This window comes from Channa argus, chromosome 8 (genome assembly GCF_033026475.1).
Source record: "Channa argus isolate prfri chromosome 8, Channa argus male v1.0, whole genome shotgun sequence".
Lineage (NCBI taxonomy): Eukaryota > Metazoa > Chordata > Actinopteri > Anabantiformes > Channidae > Channa > Channa argus.
Genome location: NC_090204.1, coordinates 7,892,622 through 7,920,232, shown reverse-complemented (window position 1 = coordinate 7,920,232; position 27,611 = coordinate 7,892,622). Strand labels below are relative to the sequence as shown.

Genomic DNA, 27,611 nt, shown 5'->3' with positions numbered 1-27,611 from the left:
CACCACTGTCTAAAAGGGCAGCAATATACAGACCACGTTCAAAACGCTGGTCAGACCCCATGTTTCTACTGACACTTGCAGGCCTGTTGCACAAAGTCAGTCTAACCATTAACTGTAACTGCGTATCCTATCCTGACATTGGGTGAGAGGCGGGGTAGACCCTGGACAGAGGTCGCCAGTCTATCTCAGGGTGTTGGCCAAAGTGCCTTTCCTAAAGCTGAAGTCCTTCAGAACTGACACTGGGTGTCGCTCCAGAGTGTCTAATATCGCTCCTGTGCGTGTATCCCTCCACTTTCGCCCCCCTTCTGCCTTGTACTGTGTGTGCGTGTGTGTTGTGTGTCGGATAGAAAGTCAGCCTGGTTTCCAGCTGAGTGCTTGCTCTCTCACAGTGTGTGTGTGTGTGTGTGTGTGTGTGTGTGTGTGTGTGTGTGTGTGTGTGTGTGTGTGTGTGTGTGTGTGTGTGTGTGTGTGTGTGTTGTCATTATTATCCACTCTGCTCCCAGCTCAGAATGGCCAGATTCACTCAGACTGAAACAAGAAGGCAGCACCATCTACAGCAGCCCCAGCCCGCTCACTCCAGCTTGGTTTTCACCGGACCGGGGGCATCACCGAACCAACCACAACTACTCCTTATCCCACTTCAGCACCAGTACCCTCAGATCACATTTCCGAAACCCATGAACGGGTCAGAACCCATTTCAATTCATCCGGAGAGCGGCAACATGAAAGACCAAGATGCCATTAAGCTGTTTATCGGGCAGATACCGCGGAACTTGGAAGAAAAAGACCTGAAACCCTTGTTTGAACAGTTTGGGAAAATCCACGAACTGACAGTTCTCAAGGACCGATACACCGGCATGCACAAAGGTAAAGTGTCGCGCCTCAAATGGCTGCGAAGCCCATTGCTTCTTGTCACCTGTACCTCCTGAACTGATTTGTGTTGAAATAAGATAATGAAATGCGGGTAGGCTTAATGTCACAAGTATTTGATCAGGCGGAATCCTTAAAGTATACCAGCCTACTAATCCCAAAAAATATCATCATGTGCATCACTGTTTACATCTTTCCATCTGATAATATTGTAGTTCCGGTTCCCTTTGTTTATTATGTGTTTATTCTGATTATTACGTGTAATATGAATATTTTTAGCAGCCTTCATATTTACGTCTTGACCATTCCACGTTTCTGATTACACAGAAAACCTAATTGGGAAATGTGTAAATATTGTGAGTGTTTTAGCATCACGAGTGCTTAGGTGACAGAATGGCTTGGCTATGATCTTCATGCTTTTAATGCAACCGAAGAGTGTTTCCTTAATACGCTCTTAAGTGGGGCAGAGGCGCTCGGAAAGGATGCATTTTTAAAGAGCCTTCTCTTGCCAGTCCCATCTTTTCGCGGAGGGGCGGCATCATTTATTCATCGATATGCTTTCTTTAACATCTCCCCATGTGCGAGTGGAGCAGGCTGCATGGGCGCAAAACCCGACACAGAGAAATCAGTACAGAGCCCCGGTGTCTCTAAAGGGCGCAAGAACTGTCACAAGATGACGGACGTCGCCACGGAGAGTGGGCAGTGAGGCCGCGCTGCCTCTGCTGAAATGGAAGGCAGGGGGTGTAAATCCACTCAGCCCACTGGATACAGTGACAACTTACACCTTCCATAATGAAGTTGCTTATCAAGGATATAGTGAGCACTGCCTTGGTGGGAACAAACACTGCACAATGCATACCCCCCCCAACCCCCCCCCCCCCCCTCCACCCCCGTCACAGTTGATCCAAGCAGTAAAGCGTCATCATCATCGTTATCATCAGCATCATCATCCATCAATACCTTAAACAAACTTTTTTTGTTGTTGTTGATTACGGGTCATTTGTATTTTTGTATTTGTACTTAGCCAGGCTTGACAGAAACTACGACCTCTGAGACTCATAGGACCGTTGCACACACGATCACACATTTACTCTTTAGTGATAATAACACCAGTGGTCATAAGTAGTTGTAGTTTAATTCTAATATTACTTGAAAATGGCCAGTACACTGTTGATATTGTTTGCTCCAGGGTCATTATTCCAATGGAGAAAAACCAATGTAGTCTGAGCAGGGTTTGTGAGATTATAACATCTGCACTTATGGTTTAATGTGTGATTTTATTTTCATGTTTCTTAGACTGACCCACACAATAATGGTTGGAAATCACTCTATGCCCGCGCCCCCCCCCCCCCCCCCACACACACACACACACCTTAAATCCATCACCTAACACTCCTGCAGAGCAGATGTTGATATGTCAAGGATGTTACCACAAGAGATAAGCATTTTATTGCAGTGACATTTAGAAGAGACAAATGACGATCAGCGACAGTAATATAAATGTCATTTGGAACCATTGCAAACAAAGTAATGTCCTCTATAGAATTACCATCAGAAGGTGAAATTGGTTACTGTTGCAAAAGTAGTATGTTCTAAGGTAATTTTTTGTCGTATTTAAACTAGGTGGCGTCCTGGATTTAATAGCACAGTTATTGACAGAAAGCAGTGAATAATTTAAAACCAACTGAACCTAAACTAAAGTAACAGAAACACAGGGCATTCCAAAAACTCTAGGAACTGGCCTAAAACTATTCAGTTTCTCTTGTGAATTTTTATGTGGAACGTATCTAGTGATTGAAAATATCATCTTAAGTCGGCAAAATTACTGTTTTCACATTGGGGTCACAAACCTACGGGGTTTAACTTTATGATGGTTTTATATTGTATTTCATTTACCACTCGATGATATGCTATCATATCTCCTATTAGCCACATGGCTGATCCTGTAGCTGAGGTTGTCAGCTTGTCGAGAGAGGAGAGAGTTTTTCAGAAAAGCTCTAACTTGGCATTCATCAGTATGTGATTGCATGTGCATGTGTGTGCATACATATACTAAACTGTAATTGCCCTGTGTTGCATAATCATTGCAGTAGTTAGCTCTGGAGTGATTATTGCCTCATAGTGGTGTCAGTGAAAAGACAAGTTTGCCTCTGACAATAGAGACAAAGACAATTGCTTTGATCAACCTGCATTTAATTTTAGTTCAAAATATGGCACATTCACAACTAAATATTTATATTCAGTGGCTCTTTAGCAGCACTATAGCATAGTAAACTATTTGCTTATTATTACTATATACTTTAGGTTTATGTTTTCTACATATTATTATTTTACCAAAAAGTAATTCCTCATACTCTTGTGGTAAAGTCAAACTGAAAATAAATCATGAAATTTGTAAATGAGATGCACTGCTTGTATTCCGTGATCATCTATGGTCTCCTCAGTTTTCTTGTTAGTTTGAAAAACAGAACTAAAATAAAAAAAACATTTGTAACAAAGTGAAAAAGCAAAGTCAGTTCACTTTTGTATCAAAATGAGTTTTCACATTCATTCCTGCCAATTTAATAAATAACCCAAAAGATCCAAAACATTTCTTTTATTTGTTTTAATATAGGCAGATTAGATAATCTCTAAATAATTAAATATAATAAAAAGTTAATTCTAAATGTGCTTCTCCTAATCTCATTCATTACCTTATAAACTAATTAATTTTGATAAGTCAGTCATATTAAATAGCTTAGAAAGTAATGAATCCTTGCCAGACAATTAACAATACATAATCAAACCCTAATATGTCAGTGATCTCTGATGAGGTTATTTCATATTAAGTCATGGTATTAAGAGAAAAGGATTATGAGTATGGATCCTGATTGAAACATTGGGACAGCACCCTCAAGGATGCAAATTCAGGCTGAGAAATGAATAGATGCACAGAGGCATAAATACACACACGCACGCTGTGCATTTATACTCATTTTGATTTTCATTTCATCCACATTGTGCTTTGTGTGTTTATTATTTCCTCTTTTCTTAAGGAACTGTTTTTTCCCCTTGGTAATCCATGAGGGAAAACATGGAATTAGTTTGTAAAGCGTGATAATAATGCATGGCCATAATAACTTGACTCAAGAGGATTAGCAAATGTGCATTGTCTGAAGCAGCAGTCTCTTGGGTGATCAGCTGGTTTCCTCCCTAAACAGTGGCTGCCTCTGCCAATTAAAAATTCAGTCTAGTCTGCCTCTTCAAATAATTAATTCTGCCCACGCTGTCGATGGCCTGCCAATTATTGTCATCCAATTGGTATTAATAGGTAGAGGATTTCCTGAAGTAGAATTTGTCACAGATTCTGAAAACTTCTTCCTTTGGATATAATTAACTTCTACTTATAGCATATGCAGAACACATGTATGCACGCATTTATACATGTATGCACGCAGAACCAAAGCTTTAATCATATTTTCTTAATTTGTTTAGGTTTCAGTTATTTCACATTTCTTTCGCATATTGACAGTTCTCGCTTGAAATACTTGATGTGCACTTGGAGCAATGCTGAACCCGTTTCATTGTAGATTTTTGTTGAATTGCTCTTTCTGTCTGAACAGATCATATCCCAAGTTTGAGTCATGCAGTTAAGTAACTTGCACTCAAACAAGGAAGGAAGAAAAAAAAAAATAAATAAATAAATATATATATATATATATATATATATATATATATATATATATATATATATTTTACAAATGTGATTCAGCATAGCAAAAAGACAGACAGACAAAACAATCCCCCGAGCTGCTTCCATCTGCTGGCTAAGGCAACCCAGGTATCAATATTAAGCTAGTGTCAGGTATCATTGTGTTAATGCATTTATAAATGGACCGGAGATATTGCTGTAGACCCAAGCCAAGCACAAGCACATTAAATCACAGAATAATCGAATGAAATATTTATTCAAGATTTTCTCCTTACGAGCTGCTCTGATGGATATTGTTCCTGTGTGGGTTGTCTTCCTAACCAAAAGGAGACAACGAAACAAAACTGGAATACCTGAAATACTGTATATAACATGTGCAATAACCAAGAAATTGTACGGTATTAATATGAGACTGTTGGTACTCTAAATTAAAGTTTATTAAAGCTTCTCTCTCTCTCCTATTGTATAATGGAGTGCATATACAGATCTAAATATTGCATATGCCTTATGTAAAATGTCAAAGATCACAGCGCTGCTGTAGGACATTTTGCCCCTTGAGGAAACAGATGGGATAAATAAACTTACAGAATAATGACATGGATGGTACATACAACCCACAGTGACAACAGTACTAATTTATCAGACATAAGCGTAGGATAGTTCTTTGTGTGGTAAGTAATTAAACAAAACAATGTCATAGAGGTTTTAAGACAAAGGAAATTCAATTCAGTCACTGACAGATCAATTCTCAGTGTCCTTGTAGTTTTGTGCAGCGATTCGATTTTACAAATCTAAAATAAAATCCTCTGTCAGGGCAAGTGAGCGAAGGCCACCAAGCCAAGCTAATGCAATAACAACACTCACTTCGCAATCTTTAAACGTCTGTAAATATTGTAATAAGGAACAGGGCTTTCCTCATAAAAGATGCAGCAGCTCAACTGGTCCTGACAGGCGCTATGGGCCTTGACTTCATGAAAAGGAGCGCTGCCTCCCTCTCTCCTCTTCGGTTTTCTGTTGGTTTTCCAAGGAGATTGCCAATCTCAGATGCAGACAAAGCCGTGCTCTGCTGGAGGTTAGTGTCCGCCAACAAACTGACCTGGCTTTTATTCTGTCTCTGCTTCTCTCACCTTAATCTCTGCCCAATAGGACTTTTCAGTGGATTGAATTCCTGCACCAATGCAGCATTCGTTATGGTTTGCAGTTTATTTATGCTTTGATCATTTTGGAAGTGCTATTATTCCATGACCTTTGTGGCATATGTTTGCTCTTCATGGGTGACTGTTGCACTGACAGACTCAAGTCTTGGGGAAAACGCAGACCAACTTAATCACTGAGACACTCATTTATGGTATTAACACGCATTAACACTTTAGAGGTACATTATGCCACGGAAGGTAGCGCTAACATATGAGTCGCAATCAGTACACTCTGTTCAGTTAGGCCCTCACTCTCCCTGCTCTTTATGCTCTGCTATGATCTGACACGCTCTGCCTATAGACTAAACCACATTCCGGAGTTGTTTTTAAAATTACAGCAAATATGAATGTTCCAAAACTTGCTTATCAAGCAGAAACTATTAAAATTCTCTGCTTGGTTAGGAAAGATGATGAGATTTTAGAACATTTAGAACAAGTCTGAGTCACAGGAGGCTTGTTCAAATATGAATAAGGGTAGGATTATTTTTGCTGTGTTGCAGGTAACATTTATTTTCTAATGGCAGATACGCTAGAAGTGTACCACCTTCTTTTTTTATGTGCAAAGGTCACGGGTACTTCCTTCAGTCTAAATAGAGGGATAGTTGCCTATCTATTTTGTATGGGTAGCTTAGTAGAGGGTGGGCTGTTACTGTATAAAGGCACAGAGGGAAAAAAGAGGGAGCTATTGAGGAGGGGGTTGGTGCTTTCTGTTGAAATAGCATGAGCTCTTTAATGTTGTGTTTGAGCCTGGCTGGGCACAGATTCATTTTAGAAGGAAAATGAAATAACAAGGGAGAGGGGAGAGAGGAGATTTTAATGCAATGTTTTGTGATAATCCCTCTCCATTTTGGAATGGTTCAGGAGAACTCATGCGATAAAGCCTTGTACAAGCCTGGAAAATAATAAGTTATTTGTCTTGCCTTATAGTACTATGCCCTTGGAGGGTATGCTAACCCCTATGTTTTGGACAAAAAACAATCACAGATTAGTCAAGCTGTCACATTTCTCTGATTACCAAATGGCTGAGCCCTTGATGCTGGTATGAATGAACAATGCATAAATGTCATTCACATATCTGACTAAGAGTGCACACAAACACAAAGCTGTGCGTGTATGACTTAGCACTGTCATTCAATCCCTCTCTGTCACACAGCGCAGCAGAGAGGGATTGGTCTGGGAGGATAGCACATGTGTACAGCAGGTCCACAAGGGAAATGACAGACACATGGGCACAAAACAACGGATGCATGGACAGATGGATAAACAGAGGGCAAAAAATGAAGTGTTTGTCAGAGATGCAGAAAACAAATTGTTATTTTATCCCAAGGCAGTACCAGAGAAGAGTGATAGATCATCTTGGGACATGGATGACTTCTCTGACAGGTGGAGCAGTGTTTGGGGGTTGAAGGGTGCGTGGGATGGGTAAAGGCTGGAAGAGGAGGAGCAGGGGCAAAATTGTATAAAACAATCACCTGTTTTCACAAGAAAATCCCTCTAGTAATACTAGTAAACAACATTAGTTTTTGGATACTTTTTGCTTTCCCCACCGAAGTCACTGTGGCTGACAGTGACTGTGTTTTATGGCCAGTAACACTATGTTTTTATCTCCATTTTCTGCTACTTCACACTTGGATTTTACTACATTTATTTGATAACTACACTCACTTAATTAATTTTTGGAATTGGATTAAAAATAAAAATACAGTATAATCATGAGATTTGACTGATTCCCTGTGTAAAACTCGCAAGCTACCCAGCATTATGTAAAGTAATTTAAATTAAAACTCTTTGATTCTCCCCCCACTACTCTAATTAGGTGTGACAACTAAATAAATACATTAAATCCCTAAATGTCACTTATGACAATGGTAAACAGTACTGTTAACATCAGGCCTTTTTTCCCACAAGTCCTGAGCAATCCCCAACTCGTCATGAAGACACATTTTAGACTGAAAAATGTCTATGAGTGAAGATACATGCTGCTCAGCACGGTTATAAATAGAAGTTCTGTGGTATTTCCGAAAATAGGTTAAGCTGCCATCGCTGCACTGCTGGCATGACATCACTGATTGCCTGCCAGCCTCCCCCAAAAGACTGCTCCCATACTGTGCACAAAAGGAGGAAAAGAAGGAGGGAGAGACAGAAGGAGCATCTGTGGGCGACTGTAGGGCCATGTCCCCTTCTCCCCCCAAAACACCATCCCTTTCATCACACGGCCATCTCTCCTCTAACTTCTTCCATCTGTCTTTACCACTGAAGGTGCGGTGCTGTAGCTAACACTGTCTGCACTTTATTGCCAGAGATATTAACTGGTCAGGCGCTTACTGGACAGGTCACATCCGGATTTGTTTGTGTGTGTGTGTGTGTGTGTGTGTCTGTGTGTCTGTGTGTCTGTGTGTGTGTGTGTGTGTGATACAAGCAATCTGACTGCCAAATAGTGCAGAGGAGGCAGATGAAAGATGGAATTTGTGTTTCTTTTTTGATGATCAAAAGGTAATTTTGGTTGAATGAGGAGAGGATTTGGACTTTGTGTGAGCTCCAACATGGCACCTTATCTGTGGTTCACTATTCAGCAGTAGATCTGGCTTAATTAAAAAAGACAACTCAAATTAATTAATGACTGATGGGTTCTCATCTCTATTTTGTATGCTCACTGAATTCATTCCAGAGTACTTTCTATCTATCTATCTATCTATCTATCTATCTATCTATCTATCTATCTATCTATCTATCTAGCTAGCTAGCTAGCTAGCTAGCTATCTATCAAGCTATCTAGTCTGTTAATTTAATTTGAAGGAAAACTATTTCTGAAATTCTAGAGAATTGTGCCCTTCTCCTCCTCACTTTCTTCCTCAGTCCTCTTTCAGTCATTCCATCCAAGCAACCTCTGGGGCCTTTGAAGCGCTGTCTTTAAAGGTGTCTTTCAATTTGTAAAATCAAAGCCACTGAAAACCTGATCCATGTCTTTGTCCGTAGTCAGTTTGCAGCTGTCAATCATCTATGACTGTGGCTTTACTACAATCAATTGATGTGTCTGAAAGATTTAAAGGCCTTTCGCCTGTCAAAAGAGGCCAAGCATTTTCATGAATATCACTTCAATTATGAGACATTTCATGTAGATTTTGCATTGGTGGAAATATAATGCAATGTTGTATTATACAGCAATGGTGAATGCATCTTAGAGAAGGTTTTATTGATTTCTGTGCATATCCCTCTGGCTGAAGCAAACTTGCCCAGGGGAGAGAGGGACAATGGACTGGAGAGACGGGACTTGGCAGTTAAACTTTTGTTGCCCTCCCAAAAGTAACACAGCAGGATGCAGTAAGTGTGAAGATACGCATTATTTACAGCTCGTTGAAACACCATCCATTAAGAGTGTCAATTAGCTTGCTCATTAGGGATGCAGGCCACTAGATGTATTTATAGATTGGGGTCTGGCTTTAATAGCAGAAGAGGGATAAAGTACCCAGACGGTCTACAAAAGACAAGGCTCACTTTAAAGGCTGCGGTGCAGTGTAAGATGCCAAAGCGCTGTTTCCTTTTAGTTCTGTCCAGAGCCACATATTGAAAAAGTTCGGGCTAATTTTGGAATGGGTGGTTGGCAGCAGTCTATCAAACAAAGCTGCACCCACCATCAAACAACATTATCTCAGGGACTGTATTATATCGGTGTATCTTAGGGACTGTATTATGGTTTTCAGTCTTCTGCTTGGTCACCTACAGTACAATATATAGTCATAAGAACATATTGTACATTATGTCAGTTATTGAGAGAAATACCCCAAAGTTGAATTATAAATAAAGCATCACTTGTACCCTGAAATAACTATTTAACCTTATAGCCACACAACAGATGGTGAGTGTGAAGTTGTCAAAGTCTCTGCCCCAATCTCGCAGTTGTTGGTTCAATACCCGGCTCCTCCGGTCACACTCTGGTCAAAGTGTCTTTTACAAGACACAAGACACTGAACCCCAACTTAGTTGCTCCCAGTGAGCGTTGGCCAGCTCCATAGCAGCTCCCCCATCAGTGTGTGAGTGTGTGTGTGTTTGTCAGTGTGAATGAGTGAATAAGAAGCAGTTTAAAGAGCTTTGAGTGCCAATAGGTAGAAAAGCACTATATAAATGAAGACCATTTACCATTTAACCTGCATTGTTATAATGGCTTCTTTGCCTCAGTATTGATCTCAAAACATATACAGAGTATTTTAGAAAGGAATTACTGCATTTTTTACACTCATTAGGCAATGCACTTCACAGCAGTAGACATTCATGTACAGTATGTCCTGTAAATATATACACAAGGAAGCAGGTTGGGTCTCTTTGGAGGCAAGTACAGTTTGTGTAGCAAAAAATCAATGGTTAAAGTTACAGAAGATACCAAGGAGGTTCTAGGACTATTTCCCACCGTCATGATGGGCACAATAGTCCTCGGCAGTCTATGTCATTCATCTTCCCTCAACCACTAGTCAAGGTAACATATGACAGAAGGAGTAGAGAAATGAGAATTAGAGGAGGAAGATTACGACTTGGATGCTGCAACGATGATGGGATGGGATAATTGATGAAGGAGTGATGGAAGATTGTAGTTAGCTTTAAGATCAGGAGACAGTGAGTGAGCACAGTTGCTGGCTGCCTTAAAAGGTGCCTGTCTGACTTAATTAGGGTTTACAGGTTATGCTATACTACTGCTCACATTACAGCGCTCATTACAAGCCCATTAGGCTTGGGTAGAGAAAATATTGTTGCCAGAACAATGACTTAGAACATTTTGGGAAGTCTCTGATAACTCCATGCACCTGCTTTTTCTTTTTCTTTTTTTATACCTTTATGTCTGTCTTCCCTCAAACGGTCTACCTTTTCCCTCAACATTGGCATGATTGGTTGAGTGTATGAACAGATTGAGGATCTTTTTTTCAAAGGTGAGGGAGTGATTATATGAGTTAAAAGCTTCTGCGAGACCAGACTGATTACCCCCCTCACAGTCAATCTGCGCCACTGAGCCTCCTGCCTCCCTGGCTGGCAATGATTCAGGTCATAATCACATTGTATCAGTGCTGATGATGTGTATTTCAGCTTCCGACCCCACTGAAAGGCTATCAGTTCCCCTGGAGCCCCACATGGCAGTAAATGAAGTAAGCAAGTAATCTACCCACAGTGATAGCATTTTCCAAAGAGTGCAAATGATGTGTGAGGGAGCAGGCGAGGCTGGTGCCAGTACTGGCTCAGTTTCTGCTACCTTCACATTTTATGTCCAAGGAAAGCCACATTGAGAGCAAGTTCACACTTTTTCATTACACTGGGGCAGCTTGGCTCCTCTGGGGCAGGGGAGAAGGAAAAAGAGGAGCAAAGGCGTGTAGAAGGGAGGCTGTAAGGAGGGAGGTTGTCCTTTAACCCAGCCTAGTCACCAAGGAATTATTTGACGATTCCGCAGTACACAATATATATCCAGCAACAATGGACTTTTATGTTAAGCTCTTACTGTTGATGTGCCAGCTTGTTGATGTCAGTCAGTAGTGGGCTCAAATTAATCTTGTCATAGTCCTGCTATGATATATAAATGTATTACCTGTTGAGCTAGTTAGTTTGTATTGATATTTTTAAAGTAATGGCAAACTAATAGTAAAATTTTGTTGCATTCCTTACAATATAGCCTAGTAGTTACTGTAGCTCCATCCATGTACCATCACTATTATTTCTAGGTTTTCAAAATTAAGCTGAGTCATTATTACAATAACTGCAACATTTGTGAATTAACGTGATTAGCTATGAGCCTGCTAATGCCAATAAATCTTGTGATTATGATATTATTTTTCATGTGTAAAACCAACATAATTAACAATATCTAATTTGACATCAATGTATTGTCTGACCTTTGGCAATAAAGCTAATTTGAATTTCGATTAGCAGATCAGGTGGCAATAATCAGGCAGGGTTCGTCTCTGGTTAGCCTACTATGACCTAATGACGAAAAATAAATAGTTATAAATATATCATTTAAGCATTGAAGACCTATATTTAAATAAATGTAAACTTTTTGGCACAAAGTACGGCGTAAAGGCTCCTTGATGCCGGTGAGTCTTGACGTTTATTAATTACCGTTAATAAATGGATGTAGCAAAGCGTTAGGCCAACATCAAATCGAATATAGTTACGTCATTGTAGACTGTGATACACTGGGACTAGTCCAGTAAAATAATATTTGGCTATGAAGCAGTGCTGGAGCAGCCACTCGTTTGCAAGCTAGTTAATTTTACTTTGGTCATTTTAGAATTGTGCAGTTGCTCAGTAGCTATTTAGCTGTAAGACGTAAGGTTTTATTACACAGTGCGGTATCACCCAAAGTTGATTTTCTCAGGTACCATTTAGACTTAGCAAGGTTTGTAGAATACTGCTAATTTACATCACAAAAGGAGGGACAGGAATGTGTTTACTTTGGTGGCAAAAATATCACGGCTTTTAAAAATTAATATACGTTTTCTTAAAGCACATTTCTAATGTCTGATATCTTATATCGGATCTGATCTGATAGTGTAACAGTTCTAAAGCTAACCACAGCACTATGACATAGGACTTGGTATCATGTAACCGAAACAAGGTGTCACAGCATCATACCACTTCATTATTACCATTACAAATGGAGGTGTTAGGCTTCTTATTCTCATTCTCACAGCTGTGAGCTCAACACACTAATAATAATAATACCACTGCTATCAAGTGTATACAATGAATAGTGTACCGTAGGCTCAGTAATATGGATTTGGGGCACAGGCTGTGTGTTAAATATGTGTTCATGAAACAAGTACTAAGAGAGATGGGACCAAGATCAAATGTCTGTGTGAGAGGAGATGGATTTTTTTAATAATAACTTAAACAAACAAATGAAAAAGACAGAATACCTTACTGTGTTGCAAATGCTACCAGTCAATCTTACACTACAAATATGCTACAGACAGATGCAGTTTTAGAAATGTGGAGCTTGGGCAATTGTGAATGTAACTGGCTGCTGTCATCACAGCTATCTTTCTCAATCACTCTCTCTCCTCCATGTAGGACTCTTTAATTACATGCCAAATCAGATGGAGAGACGCAGCCATATTTCCCTGTACACTCACTGCACACGTTCAAAAATATATCATTAAGAAATAGTAGACAAGCAGAGTTGAGTTGGCAGTGGTGAAGAGAAACGGGTCAGGATTGGAACAGGAGGGAAGAGGGAACAGGCACAAAAAGGAGAAAGCTGAAATCAATGTGTGACATAAAGCTGTTCTAGGTTTCCATCAGATGATGCAGAGGATCATCTCTTCACAGTGGGAAGGCTTTCCCCATTGCTGTGTTAGCAAGCTTTGATTACAGTAGCTTTTTGTTGTGTTTCAAAAAATTTCATTAACCCCCGCCCCCTTATATTTTTGCACTTGGTATGCAATGCAGCACCAACAATTTGTACGTGTTTGGATTCCAATTATGGAGTTGTTAAAGCTTTTTTCGCCTGTGGCCTGCAAATTCTTATTAAGCCATACATTAAAAAGCACAGACTCACATTTAAATGGAGTTCATGTTTCCCTTTGTTTGGCAGTGTTGTGGTTGTTATTAATTTATTCTCAGTGCCCTATGCTTTACACATTAACAAATACTATTTTGTGATAGAGTTTGTGATTGTAATGCAAAATGCTTGCTTCTTATTCAGAGATAGGGTGAGCATTTGTCAAGTAAACCAACAACAACAAGCCCAGAGAGAGAAAAACGAGAGAAAAACAACCACCAAAATGGAGCCATTCCCTCCTATTACCCTCACCAATTTGGGAAACAAACAAACAAACAAACTCAAAATAACAATGACATTTCTGCAGTCTCTGTATTTCTCTACAAGCTGATGGAGAAAAGAGAAAGGGAACCCAGACAGCAGTGTGAATGACTGATCTGCTTTGTGGCCATCGGAAATCATTAGGTTAGGGGTGCTGGGACAAGAAAGGCCATGGAGAGGGCTGCACCATGACACCAGTGCAGCAGTCAATCACCTCAAAGATCACGACCCTGAACAGACTCAATCACTGTCTTATCTTTCTTATATTGAAAAGCCCTGCAGGGTGATGACTGACTGACCCAAACAGAAGGAGGAGCTCTATGACATACATTAGAAAAGAAAGAACTGGCCAGTGTTTGTTATACACACACACACTTGTAGCGATCTGGGCTTGGCAAGGTAAAACAGTTTACAGGTCAATCAATGCATCCATGCATTACTGACATGACGTTTTAATACCTCTTTTTGTAGAAACACAGAGTGCAAGAAACAATGAAAGGGCAAGAAAATATACACATGCACAGAAACATAAAAAAATGGACGGTGAATATTGTGATTGGCAGAATGGATCCTATGTAAAGAAAAACGGATTGGAATATTGTCAGTGCTAAGACACTTAATACATCACCACCCACTGAATGCATTTGGCTGTTGAAATGAGATCCAAAATGCAGTGGCTGCTAATAAACCATCTTCAGAGTGGCAGAAATATGATGTAGGGTAACCCATATGAACCTCATTAATAGAACACAAGCAAATCTATTTATTTAGACAGTCAGGGGGAAAATGATTGCCTTGCTAAACCATCTGCTTTCTCTCCACCTCCCATGCTTTTCTCTCCTCCTCTCTCTTCTCCTCTCCTCTCTGTGTATGTAGAGAATTTAACAGATGTTGTATATGTGTGTATGCGCATGTTTCACCTTGGGTTCTACAGTGTTTGGTAGGTGTGTGTATGTGTGTATGAGTGTGTGTGCACACTTGGCAACTTATTTGAAGTCTTGCAGTTAGGCATTCACCTATTTATCAAATCTTGTCTTTCTTTCCTCTTATTCAGTATTTCACTCATTCGTCAATCCTTACACTAATCTCATTCATTCTTCTCTCATTTTTAACCCCCATCGCTATCCTACTATTCTGTTCCTTTTGTCTCTGCTGCTGTCACAACCATTCAGGGTGGTGATGCTGGGCAGACCGCTAGGAGCTTTGTACAGAGTATGGCACTGGGGATAGGAAGGCTGGACACACCTGGCATATCATCCATAGAATTCTATGCTCATATCCTACATGTGTTCGTTTTTCCCCTACCATAGAAAACTGTCCACATTTTGTGTATTGCCCCCTTGGCTCCAAGAACTGTTGGGAAAGAGTTTTCCATTGTCAGTGACTAATGCAATTCTATAAACAGAAATGTATCCTTATTTTTGTTAATTGTTCAGATTTGTTAATATTCTATATTTCACATTCATTGGCCTGCCATTTTGCCATGATTTTATTGTATATGATTGTTATCAGGTTTTCATGTAATATATCTCTATTGCAGGTTGTGCATTCCTTACTTACTGCGCCCGAGAGTCGGCCATCAAAGCCCAGAATGCCCTCCATGAACAGAAAACACTGCCAGGGGTAGGTGCCTTTCTCTCTTTCTCCTTCTATCTATCTCACCTTCTCTTCTCCCTCTCTTCTTTCTCCCTATGGTGGTCAGCCATACCTGCACCCAGCTGCACACCAGCCAGCATTAGCTTGTATAGTCCTAGAGATGAAAAATACTTTGGAAAGCTTTTCAATCAATAGCTTGGCCTTTTGAAGGCCCAGTTTCAACTTTTCCATGTGTCTGTACTCTGGGGGATATTGCTTCCATTGATCAGACCCACTCTGCCTCATACCTTTAAAGCAGTATCATAAAATGACAGTTTTTTGGGGCAAAGCTCTGCATTTCAAGAAAGCAGCAAAAAACTCAAATAGACTTCTGATTAACTTAATTTAATAAAGAGAAATATAATCAAATAGTTGATTTTAACATATTATTTTTTTTATATTTTAAATAGCATTTATATTTATGCTGTTTGTTTTGTGTTTATGCATGCATGTGTGATTGTGTACACCTGTCCATAGCTATACCTTTTTTAGGTTTTACTACTTTTCTTAAGACAGATATAATTAAGGAGCACTCGGTAGAAGTGTCTCCTTACAGAGGCAATATGGCTTGATCAAGCCAGCACTACAGAGAAGGTGTATCAGTGGGGATTCATTCAGCCCTATCCCCTCACCCACACAGCCCCTCTGAAGGAAAACAAAGAGCCTGAGAAACCCTGCCATAAGGCACATGTTAAAGATTAAACATGTAAATACAACTACCACCAACTTTGAAAACTCTGGTGGCGTTCTTGAAAAACAATTTGTTTTATTCTGTCGTTTATTCTGCAGATTAGCCAAGCGTGAGGCTGGAGGGTGTTATTCTCTTCTTTTTCCTCTGCATTTAAATAATAAGAGAAAAGACACAGAGAAGGAGGGTTAAAGTTTTTTAGTTTTTCACTCTATGCCAGAGGTTGTGCTCATAAGAGGCTGAACTGTGTTCAGCAATGTGTTAAAAGGACACATTTTGATTGTTTTTTGTTTTAGTCTGTGCTCTAGTTTTCCAGTAAGTTTCTTTCTCATGTCTCATAGTCATAATGCCCCCAAGCCTAGCAGGGTGTCAGTTAGCATTTTCCAATCAACTACCCAAAATATTTAACGACCTGATACATAAAGTGTGCACAGAATTAGTCAACACAGCTTTGTATGTTGCATTTCTTTGCACACAGACACACTTTTTGTGTGTACATGCAAACACACACTAAGTGACATTAAAAGTTGCCATCACTTGTGAGACATAAAACCCTTTTCTTGTACCTTTCAGTTTTGCTTTAGCCCTCCTGCTGACTTCCCCTCTATCCCACTCAGTCTTGTCCACCCCACATCCTCCTGTCTCGTCTCTCTCCCAGTGCTCCACTGCCGATGCTTTACTTCCTGAGACAGAGCGTGTCATAGAAATGTAACAGGCAGACTTTGATGGGTGTCAGGCCTCACAGACGAGGCTGCTCTGTTGTTTCTTTTTTTTCATCTTTGCTCACACACAAACACTAGTGGTCCAAGGAAACACAGGCAGTGTGTGCTGCAGTCACACAAGGCACAAGCACGTATAACGTTAGCAACATGCATTTCTGTAGCATGCCAATATCTCTAAACATGTTTTAGGAGCTACAATACACACTGATTTGTGTGTGTTTTGTGTTTGATTGCCCCCCATTGCTTCTACTGCCCTTCTCTCGTAAGTCTCCACCATTGTTAAATCCTTCGTGATATGACCCCTGTTTCTTTCCTGCTTAATATTAAGTACGTATACCGGTTGTTTGTTTGCACAATCGTGCTGATATACGGTTTGCCAGGGGCTGTGGTATAATTAATGCAAACCAGGAAACCTCCAGTGATGAGTTTTGAGGCATTATCTAAATTTTGTCATTAAATCCTGCATTGGTGATCTTTTGCAGTGGGGTTTGACCGATGTGACTAGTCATCAGTGCCATTTCAAATGTTTTCATTCATGTCATACACTGAAAATCCTGCTGGACTTACGAATAACTAGTACAACCAAGTATGAAAAATGTGCCACCTAATAAGCCAGTTGAATGCTGGGCCATTTACTAAACACCAAGCACAAAGAGCATGGAGTACTTTTGTGCTCCAGAACTCCAGATAGAAGTCATGTGTTCACACTCTAGTGTAGTGTTGATGGGCAAAGCATTAAAATCCTAGACACCTGTTGTGCTTTTCATGTAAAGGGCACAACAAAAAATATATCCCTTAAAATTGCAACAGGTGTCTTTTTAGAGCCTGAGAATGATGCTTGTGCACTTGCTTAACAAATAAACTGTGGGCTGAAAGGATTCATGTTTTATTATACTGAGGAACACAGTTAGCTGTGTAATCCATCATCCTAGTACTGAACTCATGATTGAATGTTGTTGGCTTTTTGTTTCTGCATCACTACCAGTATACGCTCAGATTGTTGTCTTTGGTTTGCTTTAGTTTGCTGTGTGTGTGTGTGTGTGTGTGCATACACTTTAAAATAGGAGGGTACAACTATCTGAAAAATAAAACCAACTGTATACTGTAGAGAGTAATTCGCAGAATTGATACTGTATAAAAGTGTTGTCTATACATTATATAAAAATACATTTTGCTTTCTGAAATTTAAACAAATATAACTAAGAATTGTAATTTGTATTATAATCCTGAAGCTACTTGAGGTTGTCATGATGTAAGTCCATATACTCAGATGCCAGCACAGAAGCACTGGTTGCAAACTACACACACAAACACACATGACCTGGTGTCCTCTTATTAAAGAAAGAAGCGCTGCTGTTCTTGGATGTTATTATCCAAAGTCCCCCGTTACACATTAGTTGCTGAAAGGAACAGTATGGCGTAATGGAAGTGTACTGGGCTGGAATATAGATTCCCTCTGTGAAGTGTGATGGGAACCTTGGGGATGCGAGTGTCTGACATAAGTTTGGCCACTGAATAGAAGAAGCTCTAACAGTTTACCAGGTGTATGTTTCTTGGCTTTATTAGCTGTGTGTGTGTGTGTGTGTGTGTGTGTGTGTGTGTGTGTGTGTGTGTGTGTGTGTGTGTTTGTGTGTTTGTGTGTGTGTGTGTGTGTGTGTGTGTGTGTGTGTGTGGCTTTGCATTGCAGTCAGTCCTATGTAGAAACAGATAGTAGTGTATAATGGTGGGAAGAAAAACATGTGCACATGGCAGCTTGCTGTTATCACACAATGCCTATGACAGTGAGGCTGGAATATATTATTCGTGTGCTGTTTCATGCTTGTTTGCTACTGATGGACTTGCACTGCTTTTTATATTATGTAACCATAGGAATACTTTTGTGTAAGTGAATATGATTGTGTGTGATAACTTTAACCACCAAGTAAAATCTGAGCATCCTCTGATGACCTGGACACTAAAATGTTCTCATGATTATCCTTTAGGGCATACTCTGTTCTTTACAAACATACAATGGAAACAGACTGACAGTTAAAGCCCACAGTGAATGTTTTTCCATCAGTTTATGTCCGTGCGTGCGTGCGTGTGTGTGTGTGTGTGTGTGTGTGTGTGTGTGTGCGCTTGTGAGTGTCAAAGCTCTCTACACAAGTCCAGAGATTTACTCCACCCAGCTCAGCATCATGACAAAATCCTGCATCCTTCACACTATCCACCCACCCATCCCCCTCTCTCAATCCCCAACCTCCACTCTCTACTCAAACTCTATGTCCTCTCACTGCCACTCCTCAAATCCAGCACAACCAAGAAATAATCTCAGCCACTGTAGCAACTCTATTTGCTGTAGCACAGAAAAACATGCCACCCTCCCCTTTTTGTCATGCTAGCATTGTGTACAACAGTGATTGTCTTGGAGAGGCATTGGTGGAAATGTGTTTGCTGCATGCATTTACTCCTAATATTAGTACAGCTCGACCTGGGGCGAGTGTAAGAGGCTGGCAGTGATTCAGGAGGCAGGTTTATGGAAATAGCACCCGCATTAAAATCCCAATGAGAGCAGGAAGAAGATTATGCTCCGACACACACGTGGGCTCCTGCAGTGTCAACACTCTAAGTAGATTCCCTCCCTCTCAATTGCCTATGTCTCCATTTCTGTCTCTCCTGCTCTTTCATTTCGTGCTTTGTCCTTTGCTGCGCACACACCTGCACTGTTAGCCTACTTTGTGAGCTTTTGCGTTTGTATGGATGTGTGTGCATTAGTTTGTATGGATTACCATGGGCATTTGCGTGTACGTGTCTGTGTTCAACTTGCCACAATATGATGTATGAGGAGCAACGAGCAGAACATAGCTGTGTTGTGGAGAGTGGCCGACCTCGTGCTGTAGAAAGAAGGCTGGCATGCCACAGAGTTGATGCTCCATTGGCCTTTTTGCACACACATGCACACGCACTCAAACACAGACCTTACAAATCCAACCATACTTTTGTGTGCAAGCTACCCACCTGTTTATCAACTACCGCCAAGCTATCTTGCGTGGCAGCCTAGCTACTGCTAAGCTGAATAATTCATTGCTACACTCTGTGAAGGTTGGCGGTGTATGAGTGTAGTGTACTTGTATGATAGTGTGTGTACTGTATGTCCCTGTGTTGAGTGGGCATAGGTGGGGGTGTGAGTGAAGCCGACCGGTCAGCATGAAGCCAATTGGTACTGGCAGGATTGGAGGCCTTGTAGTCAGGGAGAAGAACCTCTTTTTAGAATTTAGCCTTTGGGTAACTGCAGTGTGTGTGTGTCTGTTTAGGAAGAAGATTGTAGCAGAGTGGAAGTTGAAACAGGAATAGTCAAGGTCTTTTCTTTTTTAAAATATTTTTTCTGCAATATGAAGATATAGAATTACACAGAGGTGTGCAATGGCAACCGAACCAACACGATGTACACGAGTATCGGTGCAAGTGTGCATTAGTGATGAAGCTGCATTTGCAAATGCTGACTGCTGTTTGCAACAGTGTTCATAATCAGGGGTGGGGGCTAGGGGTTTAAATCACAGTGTTTGCTTCACATCATGATGTCTGCCTCCCATGGAAAAGGAATTGTGGTCGTTCCACCAACACATGATATGTATGGCATCTTTGCTGCCTAACTTTTTCTGTTTTCTTTTTTGTATGTTAGTCTTGGGATTTTGGTAATTGGAAAATCTCAAATAAGATATCTGCGACTCTGTAATAAACCAACACACATGTAAGTACCCAGATAGATAGACCCAGATATATGTTGAAAATGGAAATGGAAGATATCCTTGATATTCACACAAGGTAGTCTTAGAAGGTTCCAGAGTCTGCCTGGTATCTATGTTTTTATAACATTTTGAAATGTTAGCTCAGGATAAGGGGCTTTTGTAGATGCTGGTACTTTACTGGTTTTATGTCTGTGACATGGTTCCTCTTTGAACTTTGAGTTTGTGTGAGTGGACATTTTTTGTTTTGCCATAAATCCTTATACATTGCACTGGGGTATATGGTGTACTGCAATATTACTACATTATCACTTGTACACAGCACAACATTACGCTCCTTAGGGAATTAAATCCCTACACCTTTAGAACATGCACCTATGTGCAGACACAGACACGCACACACACACTTCCTTTGTTTATTTAATTTTTTGTTTGGTTTTGATTAGCCTGATTTAGATAAGTTATTCCAGACAATGGAAAATATACTTCCAAAGGTATTTAAAAAAGGAATCTGCTCTGTGCACTTGCCTGTCGAGAATAAACAATGCATGCTGAAGAAAACTGGTTCATCTTGAAATTTCATTTAATTTCATTTAGTATTTACTACACTCTTGTAATAGTCTCTTTAGTTGCCATAACAACTGCTGCTGACAATATTTATTGCATTTACAATCGTTTATTAATTATTGATGGTAAATTAGAAGCATTGATATACTGACAGAATTTTTTTTAAATTGATTTATTAAAGCCAAACAATGCAGTATTTGCATATGGTCAGTATGTCCATCGTCACCACTGAGTATGTGCAACAGACAATATACAATCGCTACAGTTTTTGTTCAGGATATCTCACTAATGGCCTGAAGGACTTTAAATACCAAAATAATCCACTGTATGTCATGTCCATTAAGGCACTTCACAGTAAAAAGTGTGCCATTTTTTTCAAAGGTACAGGTTTGCAAAGAAGCTCAATTACTAAGTTATATGTTTTTGATATTTTTAGCCTGTTTAACCTATTTCTGATTTCTGACTATGATCTGGGTTATAGAGCTGGGTTTTGTGTGTAATTGGGGAATCTGTGTGTGTGTGTGTGTGTGTGTGTGTGTGTGCTTGTACATGTGTATATGTTGTCAGTGCTTTTGTTTTCAACTTTAGTTGTACACTAGGCTAATGTGCTGGTTTAGTTTATTCTTATGCAGTGCAGTTCAGATGATCTAATGTTAGTCTGTCACTGGGCAACATCACCATTGGGGCTGAACCAGATGAGTCTGGTTTTATTCAAGGCCTGTGGGCATGGCTGTGCAGAGCTGTGCAAGAGGAAAGGCCCAGATACTGAATGACAATTCATCTGTGGGTCCCTGTACAGGCGTGCACAGGTGTGTCACTGCCTGCAGAGACAAAGGAAAGAGTGGATATGAACAGAGAAGTGCACACATGTATGATAAACTATGGTCCTGGATGGAGGTGTATGTGTGTTTGTGTTCTGTGTGAGTATGTGTCCTTGTGTGTATGTTGAGAGAAGAGACAAGATTACTGTGTCTTATAAAAACTTGATATCTAAATGGGCAAAACGACAGTTTAGGAAGCATGGGCAGGTGTAGTTGAGAACAAGTCACTTTACTCCCTTATGAAGAACACACTTAAAACGCATCATCAATGTGGCTAATGTGAGCTGACATCTCACTGGCTGGACCTTGTTCCTTTGGAAGAAAGAGGGGGTGGGTGAGGAGTGTATGAGAGATTACAAGTGGTAAAGTGACAGAATGGTTGAAATACTTAACAAGGAGGAAAGGAGTGAATCGAAGACATGGTGATAACGACAGCTTCAAGTCTTACCGTCCGAGTTAAAATAGCCCTTTACTTGTCTTTGTGTGTATTGTCATAACACGCGGCATGTGCTGGATATCTGCACTAGATAGCACACGTGTGGTGGAGCCAGAAGGATCTCATTTGTAAGGCATATCTACTTGTGCTTTGGTGTAGTGTCCACAGAGAGGGCAAGGGAACTGCACAGAATGCCAGCATTTGTCAGCAAAAATCAGGACTAATGAAATACAGTTCACATGGCTGGAGGGCAAGGAGAGGATTGTGAATGACAGGATGCATGAGTGGAAATAGCCTGTGGCAGCCCTCCATCATGGCTACCGATGCATCAGCTAGGAAAACCGATTTTTTTTAAACTCCAGTCCCCTTCCTATTCCAGTTAAGGGCAGCAGCATGAGGCATAGGGTTGAGGAGAAGAACAGTGTGTGTGAGGGTCCCTGGGGGTAATGACACAGAATACAAGTGTATGGGGAGTGCTAGTGATGGGCCTGCTCATGTGGAAGTGGGTATTTGCATTGCAGAGGAGTGCTGTCAGCAGAGTTCTCTCAGGGAGCCGGTGTCAGGGTGATCGCTAGCGGTGAAGGCTTCTGTCGTCTGCCCTGCAGAATACCAGGGCACTGACTATAGCACAGCTAGCAGGATCAAACATGCTCAGGATTCTGCAAGTGTTTTGAAGCTTTTGTTTTTGTTTTTTATTTTCATTCAATTTGATTTTACTAGACAGCTAATTTAGATTTTGTCCATCATCGTAGCCCTATAGGTATTTCTCATAGAACAATAAGCACAATAGTTGAAGAAATGCATGGAATATAAATTACAGTATACAGCATTATGGAATACATCTCTGTGCAATATTGCTTAAGTTTTAAATTATTTAAAATGTATGGTCTTATAATTTTTAAGTTGACGTTCAGGGGGTTTGATCACAGGTATTATCTGAAAAGAAGGAAACTTTGTGTTTAGGTGACCAATCAGACAGCATAAAGGACATGAAGTCAACTCTTCCGAGGCATCCAGGATGAAACCCATTGCTCTCAAAACTGCAAGATTAAAATTTGCAAAAGAACACAAAAGAAGCCAGAGATGAATATTGGCAGGGCATTTGTTGGTCAGACAGTGCCAGGACTACCTCAGTGACTTCATACTGCCAGCTGTGAAATATGGAAAATGGAATATGCCAATATGGGGTTGCATGAGTGCAAAAAGGGTAGGGGAGATGACATTTACATAAGATTCTTGCCAAAAAAGAATCATCTATGAAGAATGGGTGAACGTCTCTTGACTGCAGCACAGATTTGTGGAAGACATTCATGCCCATGAGGATCTCTCTAGTGAAGGATGTACTGACTTATGTTTAATTTGGTTCCTGATTACTGTTAATTTAGTTTAACATTTCTGTTTTTGAAATTTACAAAAATTGACATTTTCTTCCTCTGCCTTGGATAAATACAAATAAAAGTGTACTGAATAAACCGGATTTGTATGTACTTAACATTTTAGTGATATTGACCAGGCGTGTACTCAGTTTTGTTGTATATTGTATATAGTTAATGCCAACAGCTATAGTCTGTCTTTGAACTGTTTCAGTCGCAGCTGCAATAAAAGGGAGCGTTTAATAATTCAGAGTAAAACAGTATACTGGATATGTTCCAGGCAGCAAGCTCACATTTTAGTGAAACACCAGTGAAACCAGAGCAAGGTTGTATCCGATATCCGTGAAGGGCTTGTAGAGACTCACACATCACTAGGTTATGTTTTGGTTTGTTTGTTTGTTTATGATTATGTGTGTATATGTGAATGAGAGTGTACAGTTCACAGAGATTGCATGGACTTTCACTCTTGTCAGGACTTGTGGCTCCCTGCACAGCTGTGGCATACATACCATACACATTGTAGAGGACGCAATTTAGAGTCACGCTGTTCTGCAGGGTTAGCCAGTGTGCATCCTTTAAAGTGCTTTCTGGAAGTTTTCAGAAAGGATGCAGCTCTGTGAAGTCAGCTTGGTGGTAGAAGAGAGAAAATGGAACAGAGGGCAAAAAAGATGAAGATTTGTGGATAAGAGAGTGAGAGAGAAAGGAGAACGAGTAGAGATGGGTAAAAAAAAAAAAAAGTCAAGGAGACCATGAAAGCTATTTGAATCACTGAGTTGTGAAGATTAAGAAATGTGATGGAGGGAGCAAAAATGAAATAGAAAGAGGGAAATGAAGAGTGGGAGATATTGATGGAGGGCCTCACTGCCTGATAAGGACTGGTGGTTGTAACCTGCACTGTGTCAATCGGTAGGAAAGCCCACAGCTGTGATACTTCGTTTATTAAATCCCATGATGAAGTCCAAAGGCATCCCACAGGCAGTCCTTAGGTTGACAGTGTGGTGCTCATGTGCAAAATATGCAATGCCTTGCAAGTTATCATATTAAAATGTAAAAATATATTTTAATATAATCATATTAAAATATAAAAGTATATAAGTATAAATCAACATGCGGACTAATGATTTGTTGTGGCGACGCTGAATTTACGAGATAAGCCAAAAGGACCAAACAAACAAAAACACAGGGAAGTCAATTGTTTGCTGTTTTGACAAAATATTAATAGATTTGACGGGGGCCCTTAAAACCTCTTTCAGCTGTTCTTTGATAAAACACAAACCAAATGTAATCCACTTCTTGTTTTGCCAGTGTGGTCCCTTAAGCACCTGTCTTGTACTACTACAGTATATCTATGAGATTATAAACGACATGCCATTTTGATTACTGGTATATGTAATTAGGCTCGTGTTTGATAATATACAGTTGTGGTTTTAACATACAGTAAATCTACTTTCCTGTCATTTACATTTTTCAGCTATAATGGTCAGTGATGTTATGCAAACACGCAAAGATATCACAGTTTTTTTTGGTGAACAAATGCTAAATTCACATATCTTACAGACAACAAAAATCTCCCTACAGTCCTTACAGAAGTCCACTAACCTTATTAATGATATTATATCCCTACACTCTGATGTCACCTATGAAAAAATATAAATCGAAATAGTGGCCGCTATGGTATCAGCCATGTGTGCCAGACATTCATTGTCATACAAAACACAGTTAAGCTTGTGTAATGGTCATTGGTTACTTAGCTTTAGCTAGCTGTCTGGATGAAATGGGAAATGAACAGCAGGCTCTTATTTCTCAGTGTCACCTGACTTTCTTCTTTGCTTGTATCCTAATTACTATAGCTGCTAGAGGTTGCCTAACAAATTAATTAAGGCTGTAGTTACTGATTATTTTAATCATCAATGAATCTGTTGATTATTCGTTGGAAACACTATTGTAAAAAATAGAAGCTGGTAGTGTGGGAACATTGTGTGTTTTTCATTGCATTGACTGTCTTGCTACTTCATTGCAAAAAACAAAAACGAATCTTATGGCCCAGTTATACTTGCTTTTAACCATTGTGTATTTGTAGGCAACTGCAGTGATATTGACGTCATTGCTCACATATTTCCTTATGCATCTACATGCCTGCCATTTGTGTTGTTGCTGTTTTCTCTTCCTTGATCTGAAAATGTATCTCTTAGAGTGTTGCCATGGCTTTTGTTACGTTGTGGAAAGGCAGAAGTTAACGAGGAAGATAGGCTGTTGTCATTTAATGATGATTAGGCCCGAGTCTGGCCCCTTTAATCAAATTTAGTGACTGGCTGTTTAGTAGCTCCTACACTGTCTAAAGCCAATGTTCAGTGCATTTATTCAGTGACTCTTTTGTTTGTCTGCGCATATGAGTCAATTGCACTGCTGTAAGTGATAAAATGTTGAACAATTTGGATTTAAACCAAAATGTTCAGTGTTTTTTTCTATCTCCTCTACATTAGCAGTGCAGCACAGATGGGCTGTATCTCTGTCCACATCTGATTGATATTGGCTCAATGACCTATAAATCACATCAACAAGTGGTTTTCTTTTCTTCTTATTTTTATACAAAAACTATTTAAAATATTTAAATATGGGCGGTTTATTGTCTAATTTCTAATAAGGTAGTGGCAGACATGCTCAAATTACATACTGGTAAACAAGCATTTAAACCATTCTACAGCTTGATAATTTGAGCACAGCTATTGCGAGTGGTGAAGCTCAGTCTGACTATGAACGACAACTTTATGGTTGCTGAATAGTTAGAGGTCAGTGATGTTGATTTTTTTTTTTTACCTCTGGCTTCTTTTATGAAAAACAAACAAATCTTTTTGCTGTCATTTTATGCTATTTAATATATAAGGTCTCTAGTTATTTCTGTATATTTTAATTGTTTACTGCCCATTACTATGATCTCATGTAATAATCCCACTGACAGACAAACTTTACAACAGACTATTGTCTGTCTTTATTAAGCTGTCTTTCATCATAATCATGCAGCGTCACCAAAAGAGCTCGGGCAAATGATTACTATGCCTGCTTGGGCCACATTGGTTAAATGAGCGTATAAACACAGAAACACATACATAAATATAGACCTAAAAAAGCAAAAATGTGCAGAGGCACAATCCATCAGGCTGTGGAGCAGACTATAAGACAGCACATTTATTTACAGAGCTTATTTTACCTGTTTTTCTTGATTTAATATTTATGAATAAGTCAATCTGTAAGACATCTCAGCAGCGTATAGCATTTGGGGTGTGTTTGTCATATCTTTTATGGCATCTTTTTCTCTTTCTGTCTGCCTACTTGGCCTGACAAGGCCTCGTCTTTGTCCACCACAAGATATCTGCTATACAATCTGGCTCCTCTGTGTCTCACTTATCTTCCCCTTTTTCTACCTCTCAACTTTCTAACATATATCTTTGTCATCAGACTAATTTAATCTTTTTTCTGTCTCTAAAACATTTTAGAATTGTGATGATGACTTGCAAATTTATCTCAGATTAATTTGATGGGTTCTGCTTGTACCCACTTGCCTCATGGGTGTGCTTCTACTGCAGTTGTATTAATATATTCCTGAAAGACTACCCTCCAGTGCCCCTCTTTCAAGAATTGGGAAAGGCCAGAGCATGTTATCTGACCCACTTTATCTACTCTTCCATCTCTAACTATTTCTTCCAAATATCTTTTTCGTGGTATTCTCTGGTTCTATTGGTTGATAGGTGAATGCCACTTGTAACCTGTAAAGGGTAGGTTTTAAGTCTGTTATTACCATCACATATTGTAGCATCACATGAACAGGGTCACACAACCAAATTATAATTTTTAGGGTTATTTAATTAATTAATTAATTTAATTTATATGTGGAGGGTGCTAAAAGTTGGGGTTGGTAATGTCTACGTAATGTAAGAATAAAGAAAAGAAAAGCAAACAAAACAAACAAAAAACAAACAATTTTTCTGAAAATACAACACGCTACTTTGGTTGGCATTTATTTAGAGGAAAATGCAGTGAGTGTGTTTGTCAGGCTTGAAGGACACACAATGCCTTTTGGTGAAAATG

At 39.8% G+C, this 27,611-nt stretch overlaps 1 protein-coding gene across 6 annotated transcripts in view; it reads left to right on the top strand.

Moving 5' to 3' along the window:
• Positions 1 to 346: 346 nt before the first annotated feature.
• The window catches only part of celf5a (cugbp, Elav-like family member 5a), a 185,261-nt gene continuing 157,996 nt past the window's right edge, over positions 347 to 27,611 (top strand). The window contains exons 1-2 of one of the 6 annotated variants that reach the window (XM_067512543.1): positions 347 to 867; positions 15,099 to 15,181. In XM_067512543.1, coding sequence (XP_067368644.1) covers positions 510 to 867; positions 15,099 to 15,181 — 441 coding nt within the window. In that variant the 5' untranslated portion in view covers positions 347 to 509. The remainder of the gene's footprint in view (positions 868 to 15,098; positions 15,182 to 27,611) is intronic. The other 5 variants (XM_067512542.1, XM_067512539.1, XM_067512538.1 and 2 more) reach the window with 5 other exon arrangements.